At 41.1% G+C, this 25,945-nt stretch overlaps 1 protein-coding gene across 1 annotated transcript in view; it reads left to right on the top strand.

Annotated features, from left to right (window-relative positions):
- lama4 (laminin, alpha 4) overlaps window positions 1-25,795 on the top strand; it is a 42,254-nt gene extending 16,459 nt beyond the window's left edge. Inside the window, exons 12-40 of the mRNA XM_049589719.1 lie at window positions 88-252; window positions 607-800; window positions 5,608-5,724; window positions 6,329-6,477; window positions 7,840-7,981; window positions 8,069-8,162; window positions 8,259-8,375; window positions 8,848-9,033; window positions 9,783-9,922; window positions 10,339-10,503; window positions 11,332-11,477; window positions 11,817-11,979; window positions 12,096-12,229; window positions 13,528-13,699; window positions 13,926-14,057; window positions 14,151-14,293; window positions 15,767-15,896; window positions 16,179-16,316; window positions 16,550-16,683; window positions 18,180-18,344; window positions 18,653-18,806; window positions 18,888-19,081; window positions 19,219-19,408; window positions 19,519-19,674; window positions 21,790-21,949; window positions 22,464-22,591; window positions 22,694-22,787; window positions 24,963-25,082; window positions 25,170-25,795. Coding sequence (XP_049445676.1) covers window positions 88-252; window positions 607-800; window positions 5,608-5,724; window positions 6,329-6,477; window positions 7,840-7,981; window positions 8,069-8,162; window positions 8,259-8,375; window positions 8,848-9,033; window positions 9,783-9,922; window positions 10,339-10,503; window positions 11,332-11,477; window positions 11,817-11,979; window positions 12,096-12,229; window positions 13,528-13,699; window positions 13,926-14,057; window positions 14,151-14,293; window positions 15,767-15,896; window positions 16,179-16,316; window positions 16,550-16,683; window positions 18,180-18,344; window positions 18,653-18,806; window positions 18,888-19,081; window positions 19,219-19,408; window positions 19,519-19,674; window positions 21,790-21,949; window positions 22,464-22,591; window positions 22,694-22,787; window positions 24,963-25,082; window positions 25,170-25,315 — 4,268 coding nt within the window. The 3' untranslated portion in view covers window positions 25,316-25,795. The remainder of the gene's footprint in view (window positions 1-87; window positions 253-606; window positions 801-5,607; window positions 5,725-6,328; window positions 6,478-7,839; window positions 7,982-8,068; window positions 8,163-8,258; window positions 8,376-8,847; window positions 9,034-9,782; window positions 9,923-10,338; window positions 10,504-11,331; window positions 11,478-11,816; window positions 11,980-12,095; window positions 12,230-13,527; window positions 13,700-13,925; window positions 14,058-14,150; window positions 14,294-15,766; window positions 15,897-16,178; window positions 16,317-16,549; window positions 16,684-18,179; window positions 18,345-18,652; window positions 18,807-18,887; window positions 19,082-19,218; window positions 19,409-19,518; window positions 19,675-21,789; window positions 21,950-22,463; window positions 22,592-22,693; window positions 22,788-24,962; window positions 25,083-25,169) is intronic.
- Window positions 25,796-25,945: the final 150 nt, after the last annotated feature.

Raw genomic sequence — 25,945 nt, 5'->3', positions numbered from 1 at the left:
TACCGTTTGACCGCTAAGTCTACACTTGCAATTGTGGTTAATATAAGGTTCCCTAATTCATCTCTGTGTGTTAATGTATGTGTGCAGAGATGATCCATGACTGGGAGCTGTACAGTGTTCACCAGGAGGTGGATCCAGAGGTAGCCAGGCAGAACACGAAGGCGGCCCAAGGAATGGTGACCTGGATGAGGACACTTGATCTGTCCCCACGAGAGCCCATCGCCACCGATGAGTCGACTGAAGCCCATGACTGTGAGGAGACACGCAACTGTTCACAATGCACTAAAAGAGCACACACAGGCAGAAACATGCTCGACATGAAACTGTAATGAACAGTCGAACAATGTGGTTAGCTTCAGTAACAGTGCTAACAACAGCAACAGTGCTGACAGTGTTAATGAGGGCGACCTGAAAATAACTACTTACAAAACAACTGTATATCTGTATATTATTATTTTTGATTTTCCACAATTAGATACTTTTATGTGTAAAACATACCAAGCCCACTGCTCTGCATTGCCTCAGTCTGAGTTTTTACAGTAGCAAGTCCTGAATCACTCAAATGTGACACTAATGATAATGTAATGTCTCTGATTGTATTTCCAGTGCTGAGGCGTATCCGTCAGTTGGAGAAGAAGTTGATGGTCACAGACGGCCGCCTCCCACCTGTCAGGGAGACCCTGTCCCGCTTCTCCACCAAGCTGTCAGATGCTCAGCGATTTCTCCAGAAAGCAGCCAGCGCCGTCCAGGAGACGGAGAACAGGAACAGAGCCAGCATCCTCAAATTCCAGAGAAATGAGGTGATTTCCCATGACCCCCCAGACTCATGCTGAGTACCACTCCCTCCCTCTCTCATCTCTTCTCCAGCACTCCCTTCTTTTTCTGTGCTTGTCAGTATGGATACATGAGTAAACAGCCCTGTTAAAGAGCTCACAGCCCTTCCTCCCTGCTGTGAGGGAGTGTGCTGGCATGGAGTTCGTCCTCTAAGTGCTGTCTGCTTTAGCTCCTAATGATACAAACAATGTTGAGTTTTGTTAAATTACACCGAGGTACCTGGCCCTAAAAGACACAAGAGGAGCCTATCCTTAGCATGCACTGCACATGCAAAAGGCTGTGAGAGAGAGGAATCTGGTTGTTGTTTGCCAGGCATGTCAGAGAAGTCTATTACTGGTGGTATTTAAGTGCTGAGAACAGAAACACAAAACCATCTGTGGGAGCTTTGGTCTGTTACATTAGGAGGAGGCCCGCACAGGGGGAGCAGCATTGCTGCAATACAACATTTTTTTCCCATGATAATATCCAGAGCCTACACACAGAAAAATAACTTTATTTCCCATGATACAGCCCACAGCCAACACTCAGAATCATTACTGTACAAGGGAGATTCATCTTAAACAAAAACACTGAGGAGCATTTAGACTGCCCAGCAAACATTACTCAGTATATAAGATAGATCCAGTATATATGCAGTGGTGCGTATACGCAGATAAACAGCATTTATCCCACCTCTGGGCAGGAGGATTTACCATATATCTTCTTTTAATGTAGCTAGAGCTCCATACTGAAGGCTATTAGTGTCTGTCTTACAATCTCCCAGTCAAAAGAAGTCCCACCCTGCAGGCCCAGTCTCACCAGTATTTTAGATGGCTGAAGTTTGTGGATGATCCATTTATTTCAATGGAATCCCTGCAATCTCTGGAATTCAACTTTGGTGAACTTTGACACACAAATTCTCACTGCTGACCAACTGCAAAATGTCTTGCCAGTGCCGACCATTGGGGGAATGGAGCATAGATGATAAGAGAACTCAATACAGTGTTGGAAGCAGAGCCCCATTCATTCTCTATGAAAGTTTCACAAAGGGGGAAGAAGCCAGACTCCCACATATACAATTACAATTACAGGCTACTTCCGGTTTAGCACTCCGCTAACTTGAATGGGAATAAAACAGTTCAATTGTGCAGCTCTTCTAAACTTTCCTAATGTTGTTGGACCGCATGGATCAAATTCTGATAGTGAAACGTGTCAATAAAATGTATCCACTGATTTATAGATGTCTCTTTAGCCATGTAAGTCTATGGAAAAAAGTCTTTTGGGGCCCAAAAGCTTCATGTGACAGATGTAATTCCACTGTTTGGCCACTGTGAAATTTGGTTTCAATGCTTAGAGCATTTTCTGGGGGCCTGGAATGGAGTGCCTTAGGAATGAGTCTTAAAACCTTGAAATGAATTTTGATTTTAGCACTCCCGGTTCCCTCGTCTTGAAGTCAATGGATTTTTTTTTTTTAATTCGATTTTTAGTTGGATGCTTGAAATAAGGTCTGTGGTTAACACAAGCATTCATGTTTTGTTCTACAACATAAAATACATCAATAAATACCCCACTCATGACCTTTGAAGCTATCATAGAGTATCAGAAACATTTGTTTGCCACAGAGCTTATTTTCAGCAATAATCCAGAATCCAATGGGAAAATCCCATAGGCTTTTTAGCAAAGGCTCAAGTGCGATGCTAACTTCTGTGTCGGCCAGAAAAATGTCATCCCTGGGGCACTCTATGGAGAGCTGTAAAGAAAGCTAGTGTAGCTTATTAGCTGTATCTCACCAGCCACTTTTTTTAACGATGCTTTACTGGAATAGAAACTGCTCCACCAAAGGGGTGTGGGTTTTTTTGTTTTTTTTTAGTTATGAGACATCAGCCAGTGGTAGAACTTATTGGTCCCCTCAGCAACCAAGTTAACATCCTTAATACCTAACAGATAGCAAGTTAGATGGCTCAGAAAGCTAATGTGGCTATGACTGAGACTGCCAAGCACTTAAGCAGTTAGCTTGATAGCTACAGTAGTATGCTACAGTAGGGGTTGCTCATATTGACAAACGTAATTACCACACTTTTTTTTTGCTTTGTTTTGCAGCTGGCAAATGTAGGCTACTTTTTTGGTTTGGTCTCTCTGCTTTCGTCCACCTTAAAAGCCTTAATAAACCCACTTTACACAATCTGCTCAGCACCAAACAGCAAACAGACACAGTAGATACTAGCTGTTGAACACAGAGAACATTTTAGCAGCTGAAAAGACGGATATTTTTTTTTTCAAGAACTGGTTGGAAATAAAACAAATAAAACTAAAAGAGAGGGAATATTAGACTCACATTTATTTGGATGCAACTTCAATGAATGTTAATGTTGCGCCATATCGACTGAATATATAGGCTACTGTAAATATTCTTCCTTACGTTATAATTTTTTATGCTATATATTACTGCTGACTCTTTTCAAGAGCTTCCAAGTAGCCATTAGTTTCTATTCATGTCCATGTGGTAAAAAATCAACATGAAGAGACATAAAATGGCCTTTAATGTAGGTAACCCATCATAGGAATCATCATGTTTTTTTTTTTATTAAAAATAAAATACATATAATGTAAAAATATTGTCAAAAATATTTTCCCACAGTAATATAAGTATAGTTTAATCCTCTTTTGGTGTATTACCTAACTAATATATGTCAGATGTGATGCTGACTGTGATGACCTGCAGTATCTGGGACAAGTTTCAAGCCTGTGTTCATACTGTAGTGTGAGATGTAGAAACCAGATGCTGTCTGGCAGGTAGAACACATAAAAACATCTAAACACATACACTGGAAAATGGTTTGCCATAACATCTATTCCCATGATTTGTAATAAATGGGTTAAAACATACAAAAACAGTAGTCTGGGCCTCCCAGTCCTTGAGTTTATTACTGTATTTTAGTGTCGTTTCCCCGGATCTGTAGATTTACAACTGTGTAAAATCATATGTGGTTGGAATTTGGATCGAGGAAGTTGTGATCCAGCCCTTACCGTCATGCCCTGGTTGACATTATGGGTCTGCTGTCCAGCAGAACAGCTGCTACTGAACTCTGTGTGTGTCTTTGTGTGTGTGTGTCTGTGTTTGTGTATTTTTGGTTGCGCGTGTGTTATCAGGAGTGGGGATCTCCATGATCAGGGTCTCTGCTGTAAATCAATGCCATGAATGGTGCACTAACCAAACATGGAGCCTCTCCTAATCTGGGGCTCTTCCTCGCCTCAGCACAGACCGGTCGACACCAGCTGCAGCCGCAGTGTGCACACTGCTGGGTTACCACGGCCAATCAAATGATCTCATCATTGTGCCATACTCAGTCATGCAGTCAAATTAAAGGTGGGGTGTGGGCACTGTAAGCCAACAACACAGACACTGCACCTCCTATAAGAAGAGCCTACTTATTTAACAGTGTAGAAATGTATAGTATAACAAAACTGTCAAGAATGGCAAAGCAGCCTGAAAAGAAGTTTCTCTTCTTTTTATAAAGGGTACCCTTTTGCTTTTCCTTTTTTTTCGGTCATATGTACATATAATGTTACAATGTCAGATGCTCGTATGAATCAGGGCCAAAGTTTCAAATGATGAGGCAAACATGTGTAGAAGTAATGACTGTAAGTAAAAAACCTCAGGTTCCAGACCACTATGAATACTCTGTTTCCTGTGGGGGGTTTTTCTACTTTTGAGGCAATTTGACGTCAGCTCTTGACTGAACTGCTACATGTAGCTACATGCTAACATCAGGGAAACATGTAATCTTTGTTTCAGATGTTGTTAATTTCTCCATGATTTCATATCATATTCCTGCTGGAACATGTCCAGTTGTGAAGATTTGGGTTTAGACACTTTTATTGGTGATTTTTCAGAGTAGAAAGTATTGCTATACTTTGTTACAGTTATTTCCCATTTCTAAGTTCACTGCTACATGTAGCTAAATGCTAACATCAGGGAAACATGTAATCTTGGTTGCTCCTGTTAATTTCTCCTCAATTTCCAATCATACTCCTGCTGGAATGTTAACAGTTGTAAATATTTGGGTTTCCAAGCTTTTATTGGTGATTTTTTTGTTGCTATACTCTGTTACAGGCTACAATGTCGGTGTAGAGATGCTGAGTAACTGACATAGATGTATCATAATAATAAGATTGAATAACATAAGGGAGGGCAAGATGGCGCCTACTCAATTCTTTGGAGTTGCTTGCCTGGTGCATACGGCAAAAAAAGTTTCTAGCTTTCGAGTATACTCCTGAGGTATGCAGCCCACTGAATATGCACAGTAGTGCTTCTCATGCTGGCCCTCCTTTAGCAGACTAGCAGCAGTCCTGACTCCATTCATTTCAATTGGAAAAGTGAACGTGAGCACAGATTATGACCGTGTCCTTCACCCCATAATCACTGAAGTAAATATTAGACCCATTTTACCACAAGCCAAAATGAGCACGAACCTGAAAATGAGCATAATAGGTCGCCTTTAAGTCTGTGTTAAGTCTACCATCCACTGTGTTAAGTTTGCCATCCACTGCACACCTAGTCAGACTAAAATTATTCTCCCATACAGTAGAAGAGTGAAGTTGTTTTAAAAGCTACTGCATATATCTCTGTATCTTCTCATCTAACTCTTGGCAAGGCCTAGGCCCTAGGATGCTACACATGTTATTTCAATGTGATGGTCTCCCTTTTTATTTCATATTTATCTCTACAGTAAACCACTTCTGAGGCTTGAGTTGTGGCTAAATGTTATTGTGTTTATTTTCTTGTGACCCCAGGCAAAGCAGCAGAGGCTGACAGAGGACCACACTGCCGTCAATGATACGCTGGAAATAGCCACAGGCTCCATCTCTGAAACAGAGATGACTGTGGCTGAGGTGGATGGTATGGTGCAGGTAAGGCCTACATGACTGTGAAGACCCATAATTGTCAGGAGGAGCCATGGTGGTTTCATATATAGGGTTTAAGGGTGAGAATGGAAAAATCTATGGGTCCCTATTGTCCAGTAATGCTCAGGATTTCTTTATGGCTCACTGAATGAGGGAGTATGTCTCCTAATCTAATAGACTTTGATGTGGGGCTCCAATATCTCAGGGCTTACATGGAATTTATTCGTGAAATGGATTCCTGAGTCGAGCCTGTATCATATTCTAAAACTGGCCAATTTGATTTGGAAGCAATTTGTGGATTGCCAGAGATTGAATAAACTGTGTTCTCAAACAGCTCTCCCTTTTCAGTCAAGTAGCTCTCAATTGAGTTACACTGAGGGGAATTACAATCATCCTGAGGTAACAATGTTAGCTTGGTGGTGTGTGTATGTGTGTGTGGGTTAACATACCTTGGGCTGACTTTGAGTAATCACAAGATAAAAAGAAATAAAAATGTGGGGATATTGGAGATTCTAGGGATGGGACCTAAATACAAAGCAGTGAAATGTCCTTGCAAATAGTGAGTGAAATGTCTGTGTGTCTATGTGTCTGCACTTTTACATCTGTGCAGAATGTAACTGAGTACCATGCAGCGATCGATGGCGCCAGCCAAATGTTGATGGAGAAGACTGAGCGTCTCTCACTGGCTGACAGAGATCTGGTGCAGAGGGCAGATGACCACGCCAATGAGTTGGACAGACAGGCCAACCAGTTGGAAGAGTAAGACACCCTTCTAAATTAAGCTTGTTGATTATAAATAATCAGACTATAATGAAAAGACCTAAAGCAATAATACATTAGTACATCTCTCAATACCTCTCTACCCTGTCCAATGCACTGAACAATATAAACCTTTGAAAATGAAACATACCCTCTTTCCCTTAAAAAAACCCAAAACAAAGCTCAGTAAAATTCTAAAACAGTTTGGCACTGTAGTTTTTAGAAAACTGTAGATGAGTACTGTACATGGTGCATTTGTCAAGTATTATTTTCAGCTGCGGATTAATACATTTTGTGTACTAGTGAGTATTTATAAATATATATATGTCATATGGGATTAATTCAAAACACATGACAGTGTGTATGACATGTATATGAAAAAGGATTACAGGACCCTGAAACTGACGCAGCTAAATAGAATTCAGCCATCATTAATTGCATTATCTATGCCTGTGCTTTCTGGCTGTCTCATGCCAAGATGTCTTGTGATGTACTATTTTTGCTACCTCTACCATTTTCATTTTTATTTAACTCATTGGTGAATCTAAAGATTACATGACAGTGAAGCCATCCTGACTCTGAAGAAAAAAAAAATCTTATTCACAAATACTCAAAGACAGCTTAAAGATGCATGAATATACTTTCCACACTAGTTAATTGCTAACTTTACAGATTGGTAGTGATGACCTCATGAAACCTCATGAAGCATTTTCTTTATTTTCTGAGCCTGCTAGATGGCACCCTTGGTTTAAAGAGAGGCTCAAAGAAGAGCAATTCAGTGTGCTTTCAACCTTTTGTTCAACAAAAAGTGCCATCTAGCGGGCTCAGAAAATAAAGAAAATGATTCATGAGGCTTCATGAGGCCATCACTCCCGACTGGTTACCGTAAGGTGGGTTTATCAGAGCTTTTTACCAATCTGTTCCCATGGATTATTGATGTGTTTGCATGGATTTCCACTTTAAAATTTGTTTTAAACCATATGACCCCTGGGGGACTCTAGTTTTGGTCTCTTCCAGAAAAAAATTAGCTCTTCAGATGCTAAACACTCCATGAGCTAGTTGCTAACATTGTCTCTTAGTTGGTGCTGGGCAGGTAGTGTACAGTCAGAGCTGTTTTGCTGAAAACTGCTGCATGCTTCTCATTTACAAGGTAAATGAGAGCATTGGGACCAAATGTGTGTGGGTTTGTCACTACAAACAACACCTTTCACATTATACTAAGTCATTTGATCCATTGTCAGTTTGAAAATATTGATTAGTGTAGCTTTAATTTAATATGATTTCCATTAGCACTCGGGATTTTTGATGCTCTTATAGAAACAGTTAAATTACCATCGACTCTAACAATTGTGTCTCCACCAGTGATCTGAGAGAGAGTGACGCCAACGGCTTTGTGCAGAAAGCCATCAGTGCTGCCAACGTCTACAACAACATTGTGAAATACGTCGACGACGCCAATATCACCTCTCTAACCACCCTCAACTTATCCCAAAGAGCTGAAGATGTATGTTATATCACAAAAATACACAGCACACATCCAGTGTAATGCCTGTCGACATTCTGTAGCTTTGTGATGTGTTCTGTGTTTTAGGCCATTGCCGGGATCAACATGCAGCTCGGGTACCTGGTGACGCAGAGCGACAATGTTTTCAAGGAGTCTGTTTCATTACATTCAGAACAAAATGGTATGGAGCTATCACAGAATAAGTTATAAGTTATTTCACTGTAATGTTTCAACTATCCAATGTCCCTTTGACATTAACTTTGTCTCCCTGTAACAGAGGTGGAAGCGGAGGTGATTGACAAGCTGAAATACATCGAGGAGACCAAAGAGACCATGGATAAAAACACCAAAAAACTTGCAGAACTAGTTGAGGATATCAATGGAATTCAAACAGGTAAGACAATACTTTGTTATTTTAAAGTAACACTGATGTTTTTCTGACAGACAGTTGAGAAAATCTAATTTGATAGCTATGAATTTACTACAGAGAAAAGTCTAAGGTGTGTTTGGGCTGGCTTAGCACAAACACTGGAGGCAGAGGGAAATCGTTAGCTAGACAGAGCTTCCCAGCAATTTTTCTTGTCAACAAGTATAGCCACTGTCAGATTGCTCATTTAAAAAAAAAAAAAAAAGAGAAAATCAGAATTTCTCATGTATCTAGTTGTATCTAGCTTTGCAGACAGATGTGGTTTTGTTTGCTCAGGTTGTAAGGTATGCCATGTGTCTGTTTTTGGTCATTTTAAGCACTGGGATTTAATGACAGCAGGCTACTTTTCCTACACCTGTCCCCTTTTTGCCATCAGCTCAGTACTTTAGATCTTGACATGTCAGAATTTGCTCTTTGTCGCCCTCTGTATCCATTTCAGACAGAACACCACAGCGACTGGAGTTTACCCTGGAAGTGGCTGAGGGGACACTCAACCGCTCAGCAGAGGTCCTTCAAACCATCACCCCAATTAGCACCAAGGTGGAGGAGTGGGCCAACAACATGAGAAACAATGAATACTCTACAACTGCTTATGAAGAGGCTGTAGTGTCTGCTGGGGAAGCAGGTATCATAACAGCAGCAGTGTTCATGGCCACCCCATTTGGATGTTATCAGCCAATTAAATGGCTGTTATCTGTGCCTCCACAGATATGGTGCTTGAAGGGGCCTGCCACAGCTACTGCTAGCTTCAAAGCCCATTATCAGCCCATTTAACGGACATTTAAATATCCAACATTGTGAAACAGCCACAGTTTTGTTCGGTTTCACATTCACTTCCATTAGGTTTAGGTGCAAAAACTGCGTGTCTAAGTTTAAAAAACATACCATGGTAGTTCAATTCAGTCAGTGTTGACTTTTGGTTGCACATGGGGCATAAACCCCACTCTCCTGAGTGACAGTCCTGTGTTTGTTTGACTCATCCACCAACCGTCCGTCCCGCCTACCACAGACTTTTTTGCTCTTGATACTACTTCATCTGACTTCCTGCTTTTAGGTTGCTGCCTAGCAATTATCATAAATAGTCATTTCATTGCCTAATAATGGCCCTCTGAACCTACTAGTAGGTGTGGCAGGCCCCTTATAAATCATATCTATGGCACAGATAAAAGGCATTTAATGGCCTGATAACAGCTGAACTGGCTGTCACGGCAGCACATACATATCTTGGATATTTTAAAGATCATCTGTGGAAAATTACAATTTCTTCATACCATATGGAAGTCACACCAAAACGTATTAACCCTGTTAGTACTTTCCTGAGTTTCTTTGTATATTTTGAATTCTTGTTTTCGTCTTTTTCAATGTACCTCATAGTGGAGAACCTGAACGTACTTGTTCCTGAGCTGCTGGACAAGCTGAAGGTGGTCGAGGAGAAGAAACCTGTCAACAATGTGACCACCAACATCATAAGGATCAGAGAGCTCATAGCCCAGGCCAGGAGTGTGGCCAAGAAAGTTAGTTCATCATTTTGAACATGCTTACAATATGGTCGATTCAGGACAGTCAGTTTTAGACCTGTGTCCTATTTACTTTCCATCAAGAAAGCATGCAAAGACCACATTATCACAGCCTCATGAAAGCTTATATATAGACATTGTCACTATTTCTAAAGGTAGCAACTTGCTGAAAATGCCCATATCCTGTTTTTTTACTGCACACCTTCTGTTGACAGTCAACCTTAACCACTACAAATATTCAGGGCTCTGACCACACAGTGAAATGCTAATACTGTAGCTTACAGGGACTTTTCCTTCTTTGAATATTCAACAGTTTGACCACCGTACCTTTGCATTAAAATGTATGGCACAGAAACAGCTCCTCGTGCTGATCTCAATATAAGCTCTGAGTCATTCTGATTTTTCTTCCCCAGGTCCAAGTGTCCATGAAGTTCAATGGTCAGTCCTCAGTGGAGGTTCATCCTCCCAGCAACCTGGAGGACCTGAAGACAGTGACAACTATCAGCTTGTTCATGAGAGTGGACCCTGACCAGGACCCCATAGAGGACCGCTTCATCTTATATCTGGGAGACAAAAATGTAAGGAATCCAGAGAAAACAAATGCCTTTGCTTTGCCATATGGGGTATTCAGATACTATAAAACAAATGCTTACCAGGAGGAATGCTAAGAGGGCACAGATGGGAGCCATAAGTAAAAGCACTTGTGGGGAACAACTAGGCATGTACATTTAGCTCACAACTCTAAAAATAGTGCAGTCATTGTTCCCTGTTGTATGTGTGGAATAGATGCTAGTTAGCAAGGAGTTTTTAGGGTGGGTATGTGGCCCAGATCTGCTGCTGAAACTTGACAAACTTGCACCCAGAGGCCCAGGGCAAAGATAAAAGGCAGAGAGCAGCTTGTGGACATGAATAGTTTGTTGTGATCGTGGAGGCAGGAATGACAGGCTTTGAAAGTGCACAGTTGCCCCTTTCAAAAGGTCTCTAAGAGACGCCCATGACAATAGTGCATGTGTGCCTTCAAAGTCGGAGTTCATTTACATAAAAACCGTTAGCCCCCGTCCGCCGGGGCACAGAAACTGTGCAGCTATCCAATGTGAGGCCGCTCTGTTCTCTTTAACCAAACTTCACCTTGGTGATTTCACTGCCACTGTAATCTATGCAGTGCTGTTTGTCTACGGCTTTTCAGTGTTAATAATAGCCTCAGCATGAGCACTAAAGGCAGTCTCAAATGAAGGATGTTTATGTTTTTGAAACCACTTTACTTCAAGGTTAAATAGCATCAGATATTCTCATGTCCCTGTTGGAAACTCAAGCTGCGGTGGTAAGATGACAAAACAAAGGCTGTGATGGGAAAATGAACAGGGTATGAACTCAGCATGAGGCTTTTCTGCTGTTTTTGCTCACAGGGTAGGAAAGACTACATGGGATTGGCTATCAAGAATGACAACCTGGTGTACGTCTACAACCTCGGGGGTGAAGATGTTGAGATCCCATTGGGTTCAAAGCCTGTCAGCCAATGGCCTGCAGTCTTCAACTACATCAAAGTAGAGAGGTAATATCCATTGGTGAACTTCTGGTGTAAACATTGGGCTTTATACATGAATCACTGGTACAAACTCATTCAAGTAACACATACAAGAGACTAAGGATGTTTCATATCCATATAGTATGATCGATTTGTATTGTGTTCAAGTATGACTGCCTTATCATAGTACACTTGTGTCATCATCTATGGGACATTTTTCATGTTGCCGCTTGAGAGCGCCACTCGCAAGATCCCAAGTCTGTACCATGCAGTCCACCTTTGCATTGTGCTTACTGTGTTAATATTTTGCAGACATTGTCAACATGACTGTGATTACCCATGCTCCTTTGTGCTCTTTGCTTGCAGGCTGGGCAGACACGGAAAAGTCTTCCTGACCATTCCCAGCCAGAGCTCCACAGACGAGCAGAAGTTCATCCAGAAAGGAGAAGCTCCAGGCACTGACTCACTGTTTGACATTGACCCCAAGGACATGGTGTTCTTTGTTGGTGGTGTCCCACCAGATGTCAGGGTAATGCCTTTTACAAACATTCCTAAATACAAGTAAATCCTTATTTAATCATCTTTTTTTTTCCAAAATGATGATGTGTGTTTTTTTTTTTTTTTTTTTTTTTTTTATTTAACCAGCTTCCACCTCCTCTGAGTCTTGCTCCTTTTGTGGGCTGCATCGAGCTGAGTTCACTGAACAACGACGTGATCAGTCTGTACAATTTCAAAGAGACTCACAAGATAGATGTTACTACATCAACACCATGCCCCAGGTACAGTATCCATTTGCATGGATTAACCTTATAGGGCGCAGGGTCAAAATTTACTGCTAGGCCCCTACTGACCCCCTCATCTCCAACTACCACTCACTTTGCAGTATGTATGTGCCCTACCACCTCAAATTCCAGACTATAGAATTAGTTTGTGGTGACAGGATTAAACACACTTTATTTATGTGTATGAACACTGGGCCTCGTTCACAAATCTGTGCTAAAATCATGCGTACGAGCACTGCAACATTTGCTGTGGTGATGATGGCATCTGCAATGATGGCCATGAATTAGCTTCTATCACAGCGTGACACCACAGCTAAGACAGGAAGCCGCAGAGTGACAACAACACTGCTTTCTCCATGACATGCCTCTAGTACCACCCCCTTGAACTTGTTTCGATCAGGATTCTTGGAACCTACCTAGTGAAACAGTCACATTTCCATGAGTTTTGAGTGGAACCATTGTAATCACAGATGCAAAATGCACAACGGAGTGTGCACGTTGATTACCTACAAGCTTTTGTTCTGTTGTCACAGACATTTGTTTTTTGCGGATAAGAAGACGCTATTTCACTTGACCTCCCATTGTTGCCTCCACTCTCTCCTTCCAACCTGTAGAATGTGACGTCATGTCACAGTTCACATGGCAGGCAAAGGCAAACCTGCTAGTTTTTGGTTCTAGCTGGGAACCAACTTCTCAGGTCCTGAACTAATTTATTTTTGGTCTAAATGTTTTCCGAATGTTTCATAATTAGGTGCACGAACCAGAACAGACCTATTTTATGTTGGTGAAAAAGGAGTATCCGCAAAAGTATTTCCATCTATAGAGAAATGGGGTGTGGTAGTACACTGATTGCAAATAGCGGTCATGCGCCTGTCAGTTTAGAATGACTCCGACTCATTAGTATATGCATGGCAGTAGGACCAAAACTTAACATTAATGTAACGTTAATTTTGGATGCTTGCTTATTTTGTGCACAAAGTATTTCTATGCACATATGAATGAAGTAGGCCCAATGTGAGCACAGTATGTATTAAAATGATTAAGCTTTCAAAATTAGATTTTGGTGCTTAGTTGATACTGTATTCTAGTGGTGCAGTTTCCGTAACAAATTAGCTATCACTTCAATTAACAAAACCAATTGGTATTCAGTAAACCTGGCACTTTTTGCCCCCCATAGCTGTTGCCCATTTTCCCTTTTTGGGGAAGATACTGACACATTCTGCATTATGAATTTATCACGTGGACTGTTTAAAAATGTAAAAAGTATCAAATAACATTTCCTCTTTTATTTTCAGGTACAAGTTGGCATTTTCCCAGAGTCGTATTGCCAGCTATCTGTTCGATGGAACAGGCTACGCACTCATCAATAATATTGAGAGGAGGGGCAAATTTGGTGTTGTCACAAGATTTGATATTGCAGTGCGAACTATTGCAAACAATGGTGTCCTCTTCCTCATGGTCAATGAGGTAAGTCTAAAGAAAACTTACTATTTGGTAAATATAGTAACTCAGGCCCGAGAGGCTGAGTATCAATGGATGAAACAATTTCACATGCTGTACATTAAACAGTGTATTTTATCATGGTGTATCACATTTTCTTCTTTCTAGACGCAAAACATATTTAGTTTTCATTGTTCAATGCAGCTAAAATGTCACAGGCAAACCCTCATGTATTTTAACCTCTTTTTTTCAGGATAAATTCTTCCTTTTAGAGTTAAAGAATGGCTTCCTGCGCCTAATGTACGACTTTGGCTTCAGCAAAGGGCCACAACTTTTGGAGAATAACTTACCAAAGCTGCAAATAAATGATGCAAGATACCACGAGGTAGATTCCTTCTTTTTATTTAGCTGATTAGATATTTTAAACTTAAACTTGTGAATAAGTTGCTGTAACTGTCGTGTTGGGCCGCTTGCACAGGTGTCAGTGATTTACCATCAGTCAAAGAAGGTTATCCTACTGGTGGACAAGAGCCATGTAAAATCCATGGAGAATCCAAAAACCACACTGCCTTTCACAGATATCTATATAGGTGGGGCTCCCTCGAGCATTCTCAAATCCAGGTGAGTTGAAAATGCTTGTGAACAAACATATTTCACTCAACAGAACAGACATCTGTTTTCTGTTGCACTGCATTTCTAGACCAAAACACTCAAAGTTGAACTGGATATCACCTTTTGGAATCCTCATGTCTTGGCTGAGAGCAGTCTTGGCTGTTTCATTTTCGAAAAAATTCAACTTCTCTGGATGACACAGTTGCTTGCTGACATTAATGCTGCATTAACTGATTTTTCCTCCACTTGTGGGCCAGGAAACATGCTGTAAACACGTACTGACATACAGTATATCACCTCATAAAACCAATATGGCAATATAAGAGCAAACAGATGTCATTTACACATCCAGCAGGCACACTTCAACGTTAATATTCATTTTGTCTCTGGCCACCTGACAAATTTGAGTCCAATATTTACTCTTACTTTAACTTTTATGGGTCTGAACCAAACCTGAGAAAGATGTCTGCTCTTTGGTTGTTAAATGTTCCCCTATTTCCCTAGCCTTTTCACTGAAGACACTGATCACTGCTGCTGCCCAGTGTACACTACATGCCCAGCATCAAACAGCAGATACACATAGTTGGCAACTAGCTCGCTAATCAGAAGCAGAACATCTAGCAGCTAAACACCAAATATTTTCTCAGGGCAAAGTGCAAACAGCACTAAGGGGAGATATCACTAGAGTTACAGTTGACAGGTGGCCAGAAATGACTCCAAAGGAATGTTGCTCCATGCCTGCAGGATGTAGTAAATCACAAAACTATTTGCCAACATGTTAGCCATAGCTATTTTATATGGTATTGGCCTATTATTGTCAAAGGTGTGTTTTTTGGGCTTGTCGTGGACTTCTTCTGCCTCCCAGTGGCCAAAAAGTGTATTAATACAACCTTAGAGAGAAAGTTTGGATTTAACTTAAGAGTTTCAGCACATTGGTGTAGTAGTAAGCACCTTCATCTCACAATAAGAGGTTCCTGGTTCGGACCCATTGGCCCCTTGGTGCCCTTTCAATGTGGAGTTTGCATGTTCTCCTCGTGTCCTGTTTTCTCTGGGTTCTCTGGCTTCCTGCCACAGTCCAAAGACATGCAGATTAGGTTAACTGGTGACTCTAAATTCGGTGTGAATGCATGCATGAATGGTTGTCTGTCTCTTTGTGTCAGACCTGTGATAGTCTGGGTGTACCCCGCCTCTTGCCCAGTGTCAGCTGGGATAGGCTCCAGCCCCTCTGTGACCCTTAACAAGATAAGCACTAATGGAGAATAAATGAGTTTCAGCAAATGACATTTCATGTTTGTGAAGAGACTTCTTTGTGGTAACGACACCCAAATTTGACACAAATAGGTGACTTCCAGTCTAAATATGTGTCAGCCCTCTTTGCAATATGGCAGCATGAGAAAAATGTCTTTTTTATACAGTGGACACCTTGTCTAATGCAGCAAAGAATTTCACTATAAGATGGTGACAGTATATGTCTCCCCACAGGCCTGAGCTGTCTGCTGTCGTAGGCCTGAAAGGCTGCGTGAAAGGTTTCCAGTTCCAGAAAAAAGACTTCAACTTGCTGGAGGAGCCTGGCACCATTGGCATCAGCAGCGGCTGCCCTGAGGAGTCCTTTGTAAGTGCTCCCTTCAACACTTCACACACTGTCAGTGATAATGCACTGCATATGTCCCTCTAGCATCAATGCCAAATACATATATGGATGAAGAGTAGTCTCACCATCAGTAAAACACACATCTGCACACAAATCGTCAATCTCAGCTGAGAGAAAATAATTGGCTGTTTCAACGTTCATGTGAGTCAATCGATATTCCCATTGGGGATCACTGAACTGTAAGCTGAACAGATAGTGAGAGCTAATAGGTGCTGAAAGTGAGATGTGTTATTATTGTGACAGATGTCCCGTAAAGCCTATTTCAGTGGAGAGGGCTACCTAGGATCCACAGCAAAGATTTCACCCTTTGACAACTTTGAGGGAGGACTCAACTTCAGAACACTACAGCCCAGCGGACTCCTGTTCTACCTGAGTGAAGGGGTATACACTTACCTTTGTTTTTAAATGTATGAAAAAATATATATAGAATGCAAAATATGGAATTGAAAATTTGAAATGGTTGGGTGGGCAAATTAGTTTTGCAGTTTCAATAGCTTGATTTTGGGTTAATTGCAAGTATCATTTTGCCATAAAGAAGACAAATCAAGAATTTACCCTGGACTTTTTTGTACAAATTTGTAACTGTGCTATTACCTTATTTTCTCCCACTTCAGTCTGATGAGTTCAGCATCTCTATGGAGAATGGAGCCCTGGTGCTGAACTCCAGAGGCACACGAGTTAAATCACACAAGAAGCAATACAATGACGGAAGGACGCACTTCTTATTGGCCTCCATAAACAATCAGAAGTAAGTACCCAACTTCATAACTGTCTGTTATGCACAACTGTGTTGGGTTTTGAGTGTAGTCATCTTAACATCCTGTTTCCTCTCAACTGTATGACATTAGACTTAAATTTAGACACGTTGACAATGCAGAACTCAGTTCTCTATCTCCATTAATTAAATTCAAAGATTGTTTGATTGATTAACCTATATAAGCATCTGTGTAAAGAATTATTTTTGATTATAGAATGTTTCACTTTGGTCTACTTGCATATTACTTGTTGATAGGAAAATTAGAGGCTCCCAGTGAAAATGAACGTAGACTATTGTTGCTTTCAGCCACCCATTTTCAATGTTAGCCTACTTAAGTTGAGTTATTAGTGATTATCAGCCTCATAAGCCCTTTTAAAACAGGAACTGTGCAAATTTGCAGGAAAGCCCAGTCTGTCTTTTTTCAGCATTGGCCTCTTCGTTTGCGAGGACAAGGAGGGCGCGCAATTCCTTGTCTCCCCAGTTGTTCATCTTTACAGCGTCTGTCAGGTTTGCGTTTCCCTCTTGCTACGAGCTGCTTGCTAATTCCTTCTATCAGCTGTTTCCTGTTTATCCATCACCAGTGGGTCGCACATGCAGCGTCATCAACAGCTCCTCCCACAAGTCTTCAACAGCCCCTCCCAATGTGGAAGGCCATCTTTTTAAACTAAAGGGTTCCGTCAATATGACTACCCTGTGAGGTGGAAAATTGGGCACCTCAGATCAACTCGTCAATCTGGCTCTGTGCGTCTAACGCTTGCAGCTTACCGGCAAAACAGCCGCAAAACAAATCTGGCAGTGTAAAAGGGGCTACAGTTATGGGTTAGAAGGGATAGGTTCAGAACGCCATTATCAGTCCATTAAATGGTCGTGATCAGTTAGGAACAATTTCATTAAGTTTCACTTACTTTTGTTAAGTTTAGGCATCAATACTAAATGGTTAGTTTTAGACAAAAACATCATGGTTTGACTTAAAATAAGTACATTTGTTGGATAACATGATGCAACAAACCTGCACTCCTCACTTAAAATAAGTCAATGTTGTCTGTTGGTTTCATATGGGACATGAAACTGTCTCCTGGTGAAAGTCCTGTTTGTTTGACCCATCCACCACTCTGATCTCCTCCAAACAATTCGATTTTCTCGCTCTTTATACTTACGTTACGACACCTGACGTCTTTCCTTGCTCCCTTCATAACAAGTACGACCACTAGAGGGTGCTGCCTCACAATAAACTCTGCCCTTTAATGGGCTGATAACTGTGTTTGAACCTACTATAAGGTGTATCAGGCCCCCTCTAACCCATATCTGTGAGGCTGATAACCACGGATGCACCTATTCAATCTAGTGGAAATATTTGGTGTTTCAGAGCATTCATTTTCATTGCCCCAGACCCAAAGTAAGTAGGCAGTTAGAAAAGAAGGTGCACTGGCGGCTCAAGAAAACACTGTCACAGTTAAATGGCTGACTGGTGGAACTGTTCACCTTAGGTATTCACTGTTGGTGGATGACAAAGACAAGCAGGAGAAGAAACGTCCATCATCTGCCACAAGGTCCTCATCAGGTTCTGCTATGAAGACCTTCTATTACGGAGGGACTCCAAGCAGTAGCTTCAGGAACTTCACAGGCTGCATCAGCTATGCCTACATCAACAGGTAAATCATCACTACAGCCTAGAATAAGACTAATTTATCCTGCAGGTTACACTGGGCCAAATTGCCCACTTCATATCTCTCCAGACTGCGACACAGAGCTTTATAATTGAGGATTTTGCTCTAGTTGCTCCTCAGTGTGGAGGCTCCCTCTGTGAGGAAGAGACTCACAAATAAAGCTGTGAGCTGAGTAGCTAAGGATATGGAGTTTGTTGCCATGGAGACATGCTAGTGTGTTGAGAGTGTCTCTGCAGCATGTTTAGCACTCTTGCACTCCCTCTCTGTCACTCCTTCTCCCTGTATCTCTGTAGACAGGACCGGGACATTGAGCCCGAGGACTTCCAGCGATACACAGAGAAGGTCCAGACCTCCCTGCAGGAGTGTCCAGTCCAGCGTCCCCCTGCTGCTCTGCTGTCAAGGAGCAGGGAGCATGCTTCTAGAGCCAAACAGAGCCAATCACACAAGGTAGAGCAAAAAAGAGAGCTGGGACACTGGCTTTTAATTTGGTCAAAATAATTTCCTGACATTTAATAAACACTCTTATAGGCTAGCAGGGACAAATCCAGCCAACCTCTAGGCCTGATGGAACTGAGGAGTGATGATGAGGAGCCATCAGAGCTGAGCATCGAGCCCTGCTACCTCTCCTCAAGTCCCAGAGCGACCCGCCAAGCGTTCCACTATGGCGGCATCGCCAACAGCAGACAGCACTACATAGACCTCCCAGACTCCTTCTCTGAGAGGTACGTCAAGCGGAGAACTCTTAACAAGTAACCCCAAGGTCAAGTTTGCTCAAAAGCTCATCTGAACATTCACATGCACTCTTTCAAGGGTTTTTCTGTGTTTGCACGCATGACTTAATGCACCTACCACCTCCCAGGTCCCACTTCTCCTTGTCCCTGAAGACGCACTCATCCTTTGGCCTCATCTTTTATGTATCTGATGTCCAAGAGGACAACTTCATGGCTCTCTTCCTGGCCCACGGGAAGCTTGTATACACCTTCAATGTAGCAGACCACAGAGTCAAAATCAGGAGTGAGGATAAATACAATGATGGTGCATGGCACAATGTAAGTTCTTATTCCATCTGTCAATACCGAGTGTATGCATGGATGGATGCATGTTTGGTTATGTGTCAACAATTTCTACAGTGACAACCTCCTCTCTTCTCCTGCTGAAGGTTATTTTTATCCGTGATGGGAGTATGGGGCGGTTAATAATTGATGGGCTCACAGTGCTGGAAGACAGAGCTCAGGGAAGCAACGTCTCCTGGCATGTCAGCAGTCCACTTTATGTTGGAGGAGTTCCTCCAGGGAGAGCCCAAAAGAATATTCAGGTATGTATTTAAGTTTACATGGAAGAGATTTAACAATAAAAACAGTCACAGCAGGGGTCATTTGAAACACATGAATATTCTATCAAGGTCTGCAGCTCTGAATAACAGAGTAACCTCTTACAAAGCTCTGTAATTTATGACCATTTGGTGTCTTCTTGAACATAAATATTCATACCAGCAGAAATCCACCTCTGCTCAGCTGAAACTGCTGTTCCCACAGACAGCAGGAAACCACCATTGTGACCCTCTCCCCCTTAGAAGCCAACAGGAGGTCATCCTCATTTTTTAAAGCAGTATTAATAGATTTTTTGCACTCTTGACAAAAAAACTGTAAATGTGTACACAAGACATTGCATTACAGTCAATGTAAAGTTGTTCTAGTTAATGTGTTAGCAAACAGTTGCCTATAAACTCATCCAGCAGACACAGAGCAACTTTAGCATTTATGTTTCTGCACACCTAATGAATGTAATTCTAATTTTCACTTCCCTTTTTTCTCTATGTTGGTCCCTGCCAATACCTGAGGAAAAGCTTTTGCTCCTGAGCTGCTAAATTAAATCTAGCCAAATATTCCAATATGTTCACCAGCTAATTGCTAACTTTGTCTATGTGTTGATGCTGGACAGGTACAGGTCATTATTCAAGTTTTTTTTTTTTTAAACAATTAAACAGCTGCCTATAGAGTGCTAGATGGATGGCGTTCCTCTGTATGCGTAAGTTAGCGTCACCCTGGTCCTCCCTGACAAAAAGCCAATGAGACTTTTCCATTGGATTTTGGATTATTGCAGAAAATGTGCTCTGTGGCAAACCAAAGTTTATGATACTGACATGTTTTGTTCAGCAACTTTTATGATTTTTAAAGCATTAATGCAATGGGAACTGCCCATTGGTTCGACATCCCATTGTTCCGACCATATTAAACCCATTGTTCCGAAGTCCGTTCCGAAATCATCATGATGCCCTGTGGTTAAGGTCTGGTTAGGTTTAGGCACAAAAACCACTTGGTTAGGGTCAGGAAAAGATCATGGTGTGGGTTAAAATGAAAAAGAAAGTGACAAACACATAAGCCATGAGCCTGCTCCGCCTCAAGCTGGTCGCGGCGCACCATACACCCGCCGCGAGCCGTTCAGCACCGCGGACAGTCGGACTAATGGGATGTCGAACCAATGGGCTGTCGAACCAATGACATGGACCCAATGCAATCGCCAGAAGTAAAAAGCTAACATTAGGCTATAAACAAACTACACCACTGTCACGTGACTTAACATCACCGCCACAGCACGGCCGTAAAGCCATGCTCAGTATGATGACATTCTGTAGTCTAAAGGCATAGAAATGCACAAGGGGGTATTTACTGATATTTTTTATGTCACAGAACAAAACGTTGAGGCCTACATTAGTGTTAACTACAAACCATATTTCAGGCGCCTATCCAAATACCCATTCAAAGAAACCATTGACATTGAGACAAATGCACTGGGAGTGGCAAAATGCTAACTCATATCTGGATTTTAGGAGTCATTCCTAGGGTAGTCAATTGTAACAGAGGTCTATGAGAGTGACCCGAAACAAGTTAGCGGCTATAAAACCAAAACAATGAGCTGAAAGATGGTAAAACGTTGAATTTGAGCTGAAGGAAACTGCAGAGTTGGTAATGGCCCCTTTCACATCACACATTGTTGATATAAAAATATTGAATATTGCAACTTTAAAGCTAGCTTATGTTACTTATGTGAAATAGTAGCCACCGTGACACTATTAGCAATTACTGGCAAGTGCTAAAATGTAGCATAACGGTAGCTTCAGTAAAGGAGAGTCATACAGCCTGACTGAGTATTGCTAATTATACCTACCTATTAATACCCATACCTATCCAAAGTTAGCTAAGTTTAGCTAACATTAGCCACCGCAAGCTAGCTTACTGGTCATACTAGAATAAGAGTTAGCGGCAGAAAACTCCCTGAGTTTACTGGACTGAGCTCAACTTTATATTTGTAAAAGGAATTGACTGGACTTATTTCTTCTTCCAACTTTGACATCACATCAAGCTGTTATTTTTTTAAGAATAATGTTTATTTAACCTAATGATATGCCTCTCCTTGTGTGTCCCTTTAGAGAAACTCTGCATACAGCTTTACCGGTTGTTTAAAGAACCTTCAGCTGGATGGGCAGTGGCTGTCCTCTGTGGCAGAGACCTTTGGGGTCACTCCATGCTTCGAGGGACTCTCTGAGGCTGGAACATATTTCGCAGAGAAAGGAGGATATGTTGTGCTAGGTACATTTCTAGTAGTTTGTTTTTTTAAGTGAAGACAAATGGAATTCCACATGTTGTATAAATGTAAGGCTTACACAGTGTTGATTTTGCGCTATCTATCTTCCAAATTTAACACCGCGTACATCTGGCTGGATCGGCAACTGTTTGCTAAGTGAACATCTGTTATATTACATGGCTCATTAGATTTCCTTTTGGAAAACTCCCAAGCCCCCCTGGTCTCTCACCATCCCGTGTGCACATAGAGAGTTTGGTCGGGTGAGGGAACGTGATACCCTCAGTGCAACTGTGGTGAAATTGTGTCTCTGCAGAGGGGGGAGAGCAGAGGATGGGGGGAAAGTGGAGTGCCCCAAGGAACTTGTGAACTGAGCTGCAGCTGTTGTATGAGTAGAGCAATTTCACACATGTCTGCACCACAGAGAAACATGGCTGGTTAATGCAGGGAAAAGGTGAGGCCCAGAGTGGATAAGGTACCCAGAACTCACTTCATCTTGCTGTCTCTGCTTCTCTCCCTCAGATGAAACATTTAACCTAGGGCTCAGGTTTGAGCTGGTGATGGAGGTGCGCCCCCGTGTGGCATCTGGGGTACTACTGCATGTGCGCTCAGCAGAGGGCTATTTCACTATGTACATTCATCAAGGGGCGGTAAGTCATTGGTGCAGTTAACTTTACACATTTACAATCAAGTTAATCAAACATGTTTGTTCTGTTCAAAAGTATGGAGACAATATTGATTTGTGTTTCCAGGTGGTGGTTGTTGTGAATGACGGGTCCCACGAGTTCTTCACAAAGGTGTCCCCGAGACAGGGTCTGTGTGCTGGCAACTGGCACAGAATCACTGGTGAGAATTTAATTAACACTCAAAAAACTTAAAAGAAATAATGAAATTGAAGAACACTTATTTATTCATTACTCTGATGTCTTTGTTACAATACATCTTTAAATGTGGTCAATATTTGATGCCACTACTGAAAGGACCTGCACATCCACAATAATTATCCTACATGTGTCACATTTGTGATGTTAATGTAAAAGATATGTAAAAATCTATCTATATAGCACCTAGAGGTAACTAAGCATGCTGGTCATGAGGTGCAGTAGATGTCAGGACAGCCATTGTAAAGAAATCCAGATTGCTGTCACATGAAAGCTCTTATATGCTCCAGTCAGAAGCTTTGCAACAGCAATCTGTCAAAAGCATGAAATGCTGTCATTGCACAGCTTTGCTGGTGTTCTTTTACGGCTCTTAACTTGTAAGTTAAGTGGCCCCACTCAGCCCTCTCTAGGACAACTCAATCTTGCACACCATTTATGTCACTTAAAGTTTTGTGACTGTTAAAGGCCCAGTGTAGGATTTAGCGTCATCTAGCAGTGAGGTTGCGTAAATGCAAATGGCCCTGTCTAGAACCAGTGTTTGGTTTGTCTGTTCTGGGCTACTGTAAAACATGGTGGACTCCGTGGGAGAGGACCCTCTCAATATGTAGCTATAAATGTATTCTCATTGTCAGGAGATTCTAAATTAATTTAAACATAATTATATATGTTATGTACAATTTCTGCAAATAGATGCCCCAAAGTCTTCCACACTGGACCTTTAGGCAAAGATTCAAACCATTATTTAGTCGGGTAGCTCACTGTCCCATAACTGAGCACTTCCATAGCAGCTGTCCATCTTCTTTTCTCAAGCACCAACATGAAGTCATCACAAATGTCGTGCTGGAGTGACAGAATTTGCTTTGCATTTATTTGCATTGCCACAAATCAGTACAACCTGTTTCTACAGGTTTCTTTCTTTCTAAGTGATACCTGTTTTTATTCAGTTTTACTGTTGGATGAGTCTGCTTTGATGTGTCTGTTTTTGCCATGCTGCAAGCCAAATATCACATGAAATATTAATTCAGTTTGTGTTCACACTGTAATTAAAACAGATCTAAGCTACATATACAGATTTAAATTTAGATTTTGAAGTGTGAAGTGGTGGACTAAGAACATTTACCCAAATTCTGTAGTTAAGTGCAGTTTCAAGGGAATTGTATTTATTTTAAATAAATAAATATTGTCATTAATTGGTTAAAATGATTAAAATTTGTTTTATTTCAATCACAACATATTGTATTATCAATTGAGAAAATATAAACTACCTAGCATTATATATCTACAGTATATAGTATACTGTAGATATATACTGCTAGGTAGTTTATAGCCTATTTTTTGGTATATAGTGAATACTGTGGTATAAGAATGGTACTGAAATTAGATTCACCTCCACCAGCTACAATATTAAAGTGGTACTCTAGTCCATAAAATTTGGGAACTATAAGAGACAGATTGAAATTTGACAGGTCAAACTGGAAGCAGAAAAGGCTAAAATGTCTTGAGTTGAGTGCCTAATATGGGTCAAGCTCCAAAAAGGTCCTACACTTCCCATAATGCAACTCAGTAGTGCCCATTTGACATGAAACTTGATATTCCATTGAGGCTTAAAGCCAGTGTCTTTCAAAATCCATGCTCATAGTTTGAAACACAGGCTTTGTGCCACAAATTTGCAGTCCCCAAGTGAAAGTAAAGATAACATTGATGATGTCATAGTGATATCATCAGGGCTTTTAAAGCTCACTCCAGAGCCATAGAAGAAATTTGCAGCTGTTTTCAAAGGCTGAGAAGCACCAACGGGGACCTTTTTCTTTAAGGAAGTAATGTTAATGTGTAAAATAGGTGAAGTGCCCCTTTAAAATTCTGCGTACGTGTTCATTCACCAACATTAATAATCCCGTAATGTAATATAAATATTACATTACTGAAATGGTTCATTCTGCTCAGTGAGTGCTTTTACTTTTGGCACTTGAGTATATTATTGTGATAACATGTTTTATTTTAAATAAACTTTAAATACAAGACTTTTACTTGTAATTAAGTAGTTCTACAGTGTGGTATTGCTTTTTTCTTAAGTTAGGTAAAGTTGGTTTTTTTTGTTTGTGTTGGCTACACTGATGCATTCTGTCCTGCTTGATCTCAGTGATCCGGGATGCCAACGTTGTCCAGCTGGACGTGGACTCTGAGGTCAACCATGTGGTGGGACCTGTGAACCCCAGCTCCACAGATACCAAGAAGCCTGTGTTCATTGGTGGAGCTCCAGGTGAACCAGGAGCACATTTCTGATTTTCTTTTTCTTATACTAAAATTACACCTTTCTAATCATGTGATGCACTCTTCCTCCTCTCAGATCTTTTCCTCCCAGAGAGCATTCCCACCAAGGAAGCCTACGTGGGCTGTATGAGGAACCTGACCATCAATAACAGCCAAGTGAGCTTCAGCAAAGCTGTTCTGGTCAGTGGAGCTGTCAGCGTTGGAACCTGTCCCGCAGCATAACACCTCTGTCCATACCATCACTATCCCCAATACAGCACTGACCAAACACATTAAAAACTCTGTGTTCAGCGTAACCATGAAGAGAAGTATTGCCACTGTTATTTTCACTGTCTGTCAGATGTTCGTCTTTACTTCTTTCTTTTACTGTAATTTGTCATTTCTTGTTTACTGTTTTGCATGAGAAACATGCCAAGAATACGACCAAATCACCCAAATTTACAAATAATCAGAAAAGAAGCCCATGATGTATGAGAGAAAATGTCCAGATTTACAATTCAGAACCATTCTGAGGAACCTACAGTGTACCTATGATTAGATTTCGTCTGTGCATAATATCAAAGACACATTGATCTTAATACATTTTATATTTCACCATCCCACAAAACAATCACAATGGCACATTTTTTGTATAAGCACCTGCTCAAAACTTTCCTTTTTGTACTGTTCAATTTCTGATGAATAAAACATATTTTACATCCATGTAAGCTTTGCTTTTTTCTTGTTTATCTTCACAATATCAACTAATAAGAAAATGTATCTGTGGTTTTAGTGTGGATTTGGGATGTTGGTTAGATTGTTGTTATATAAATTACACCTAAACAGAGCTGCAATATGAAGAAACTAACCATC

This window comes from Epinephelus fuscoguttatus, linkage group LG11 (genome assembly GCF_011397635.1).
Source record: "Epinephelus fuscoguttatus linkage group LG11, E.fuscoguttatus.final_Chr_v1".
Classification (NCBI taxonomy): Eukaryota; Metazoa; Chordata; class Actinopteri; order Perciformes; family Serranidae; genus Epinephelus; species Epinephelus fuscoguttatus.
Note: the sequence above shows the minus strand (reverse complement) of the source record. Positions and strands in the feature narration are given on the sequence as shown.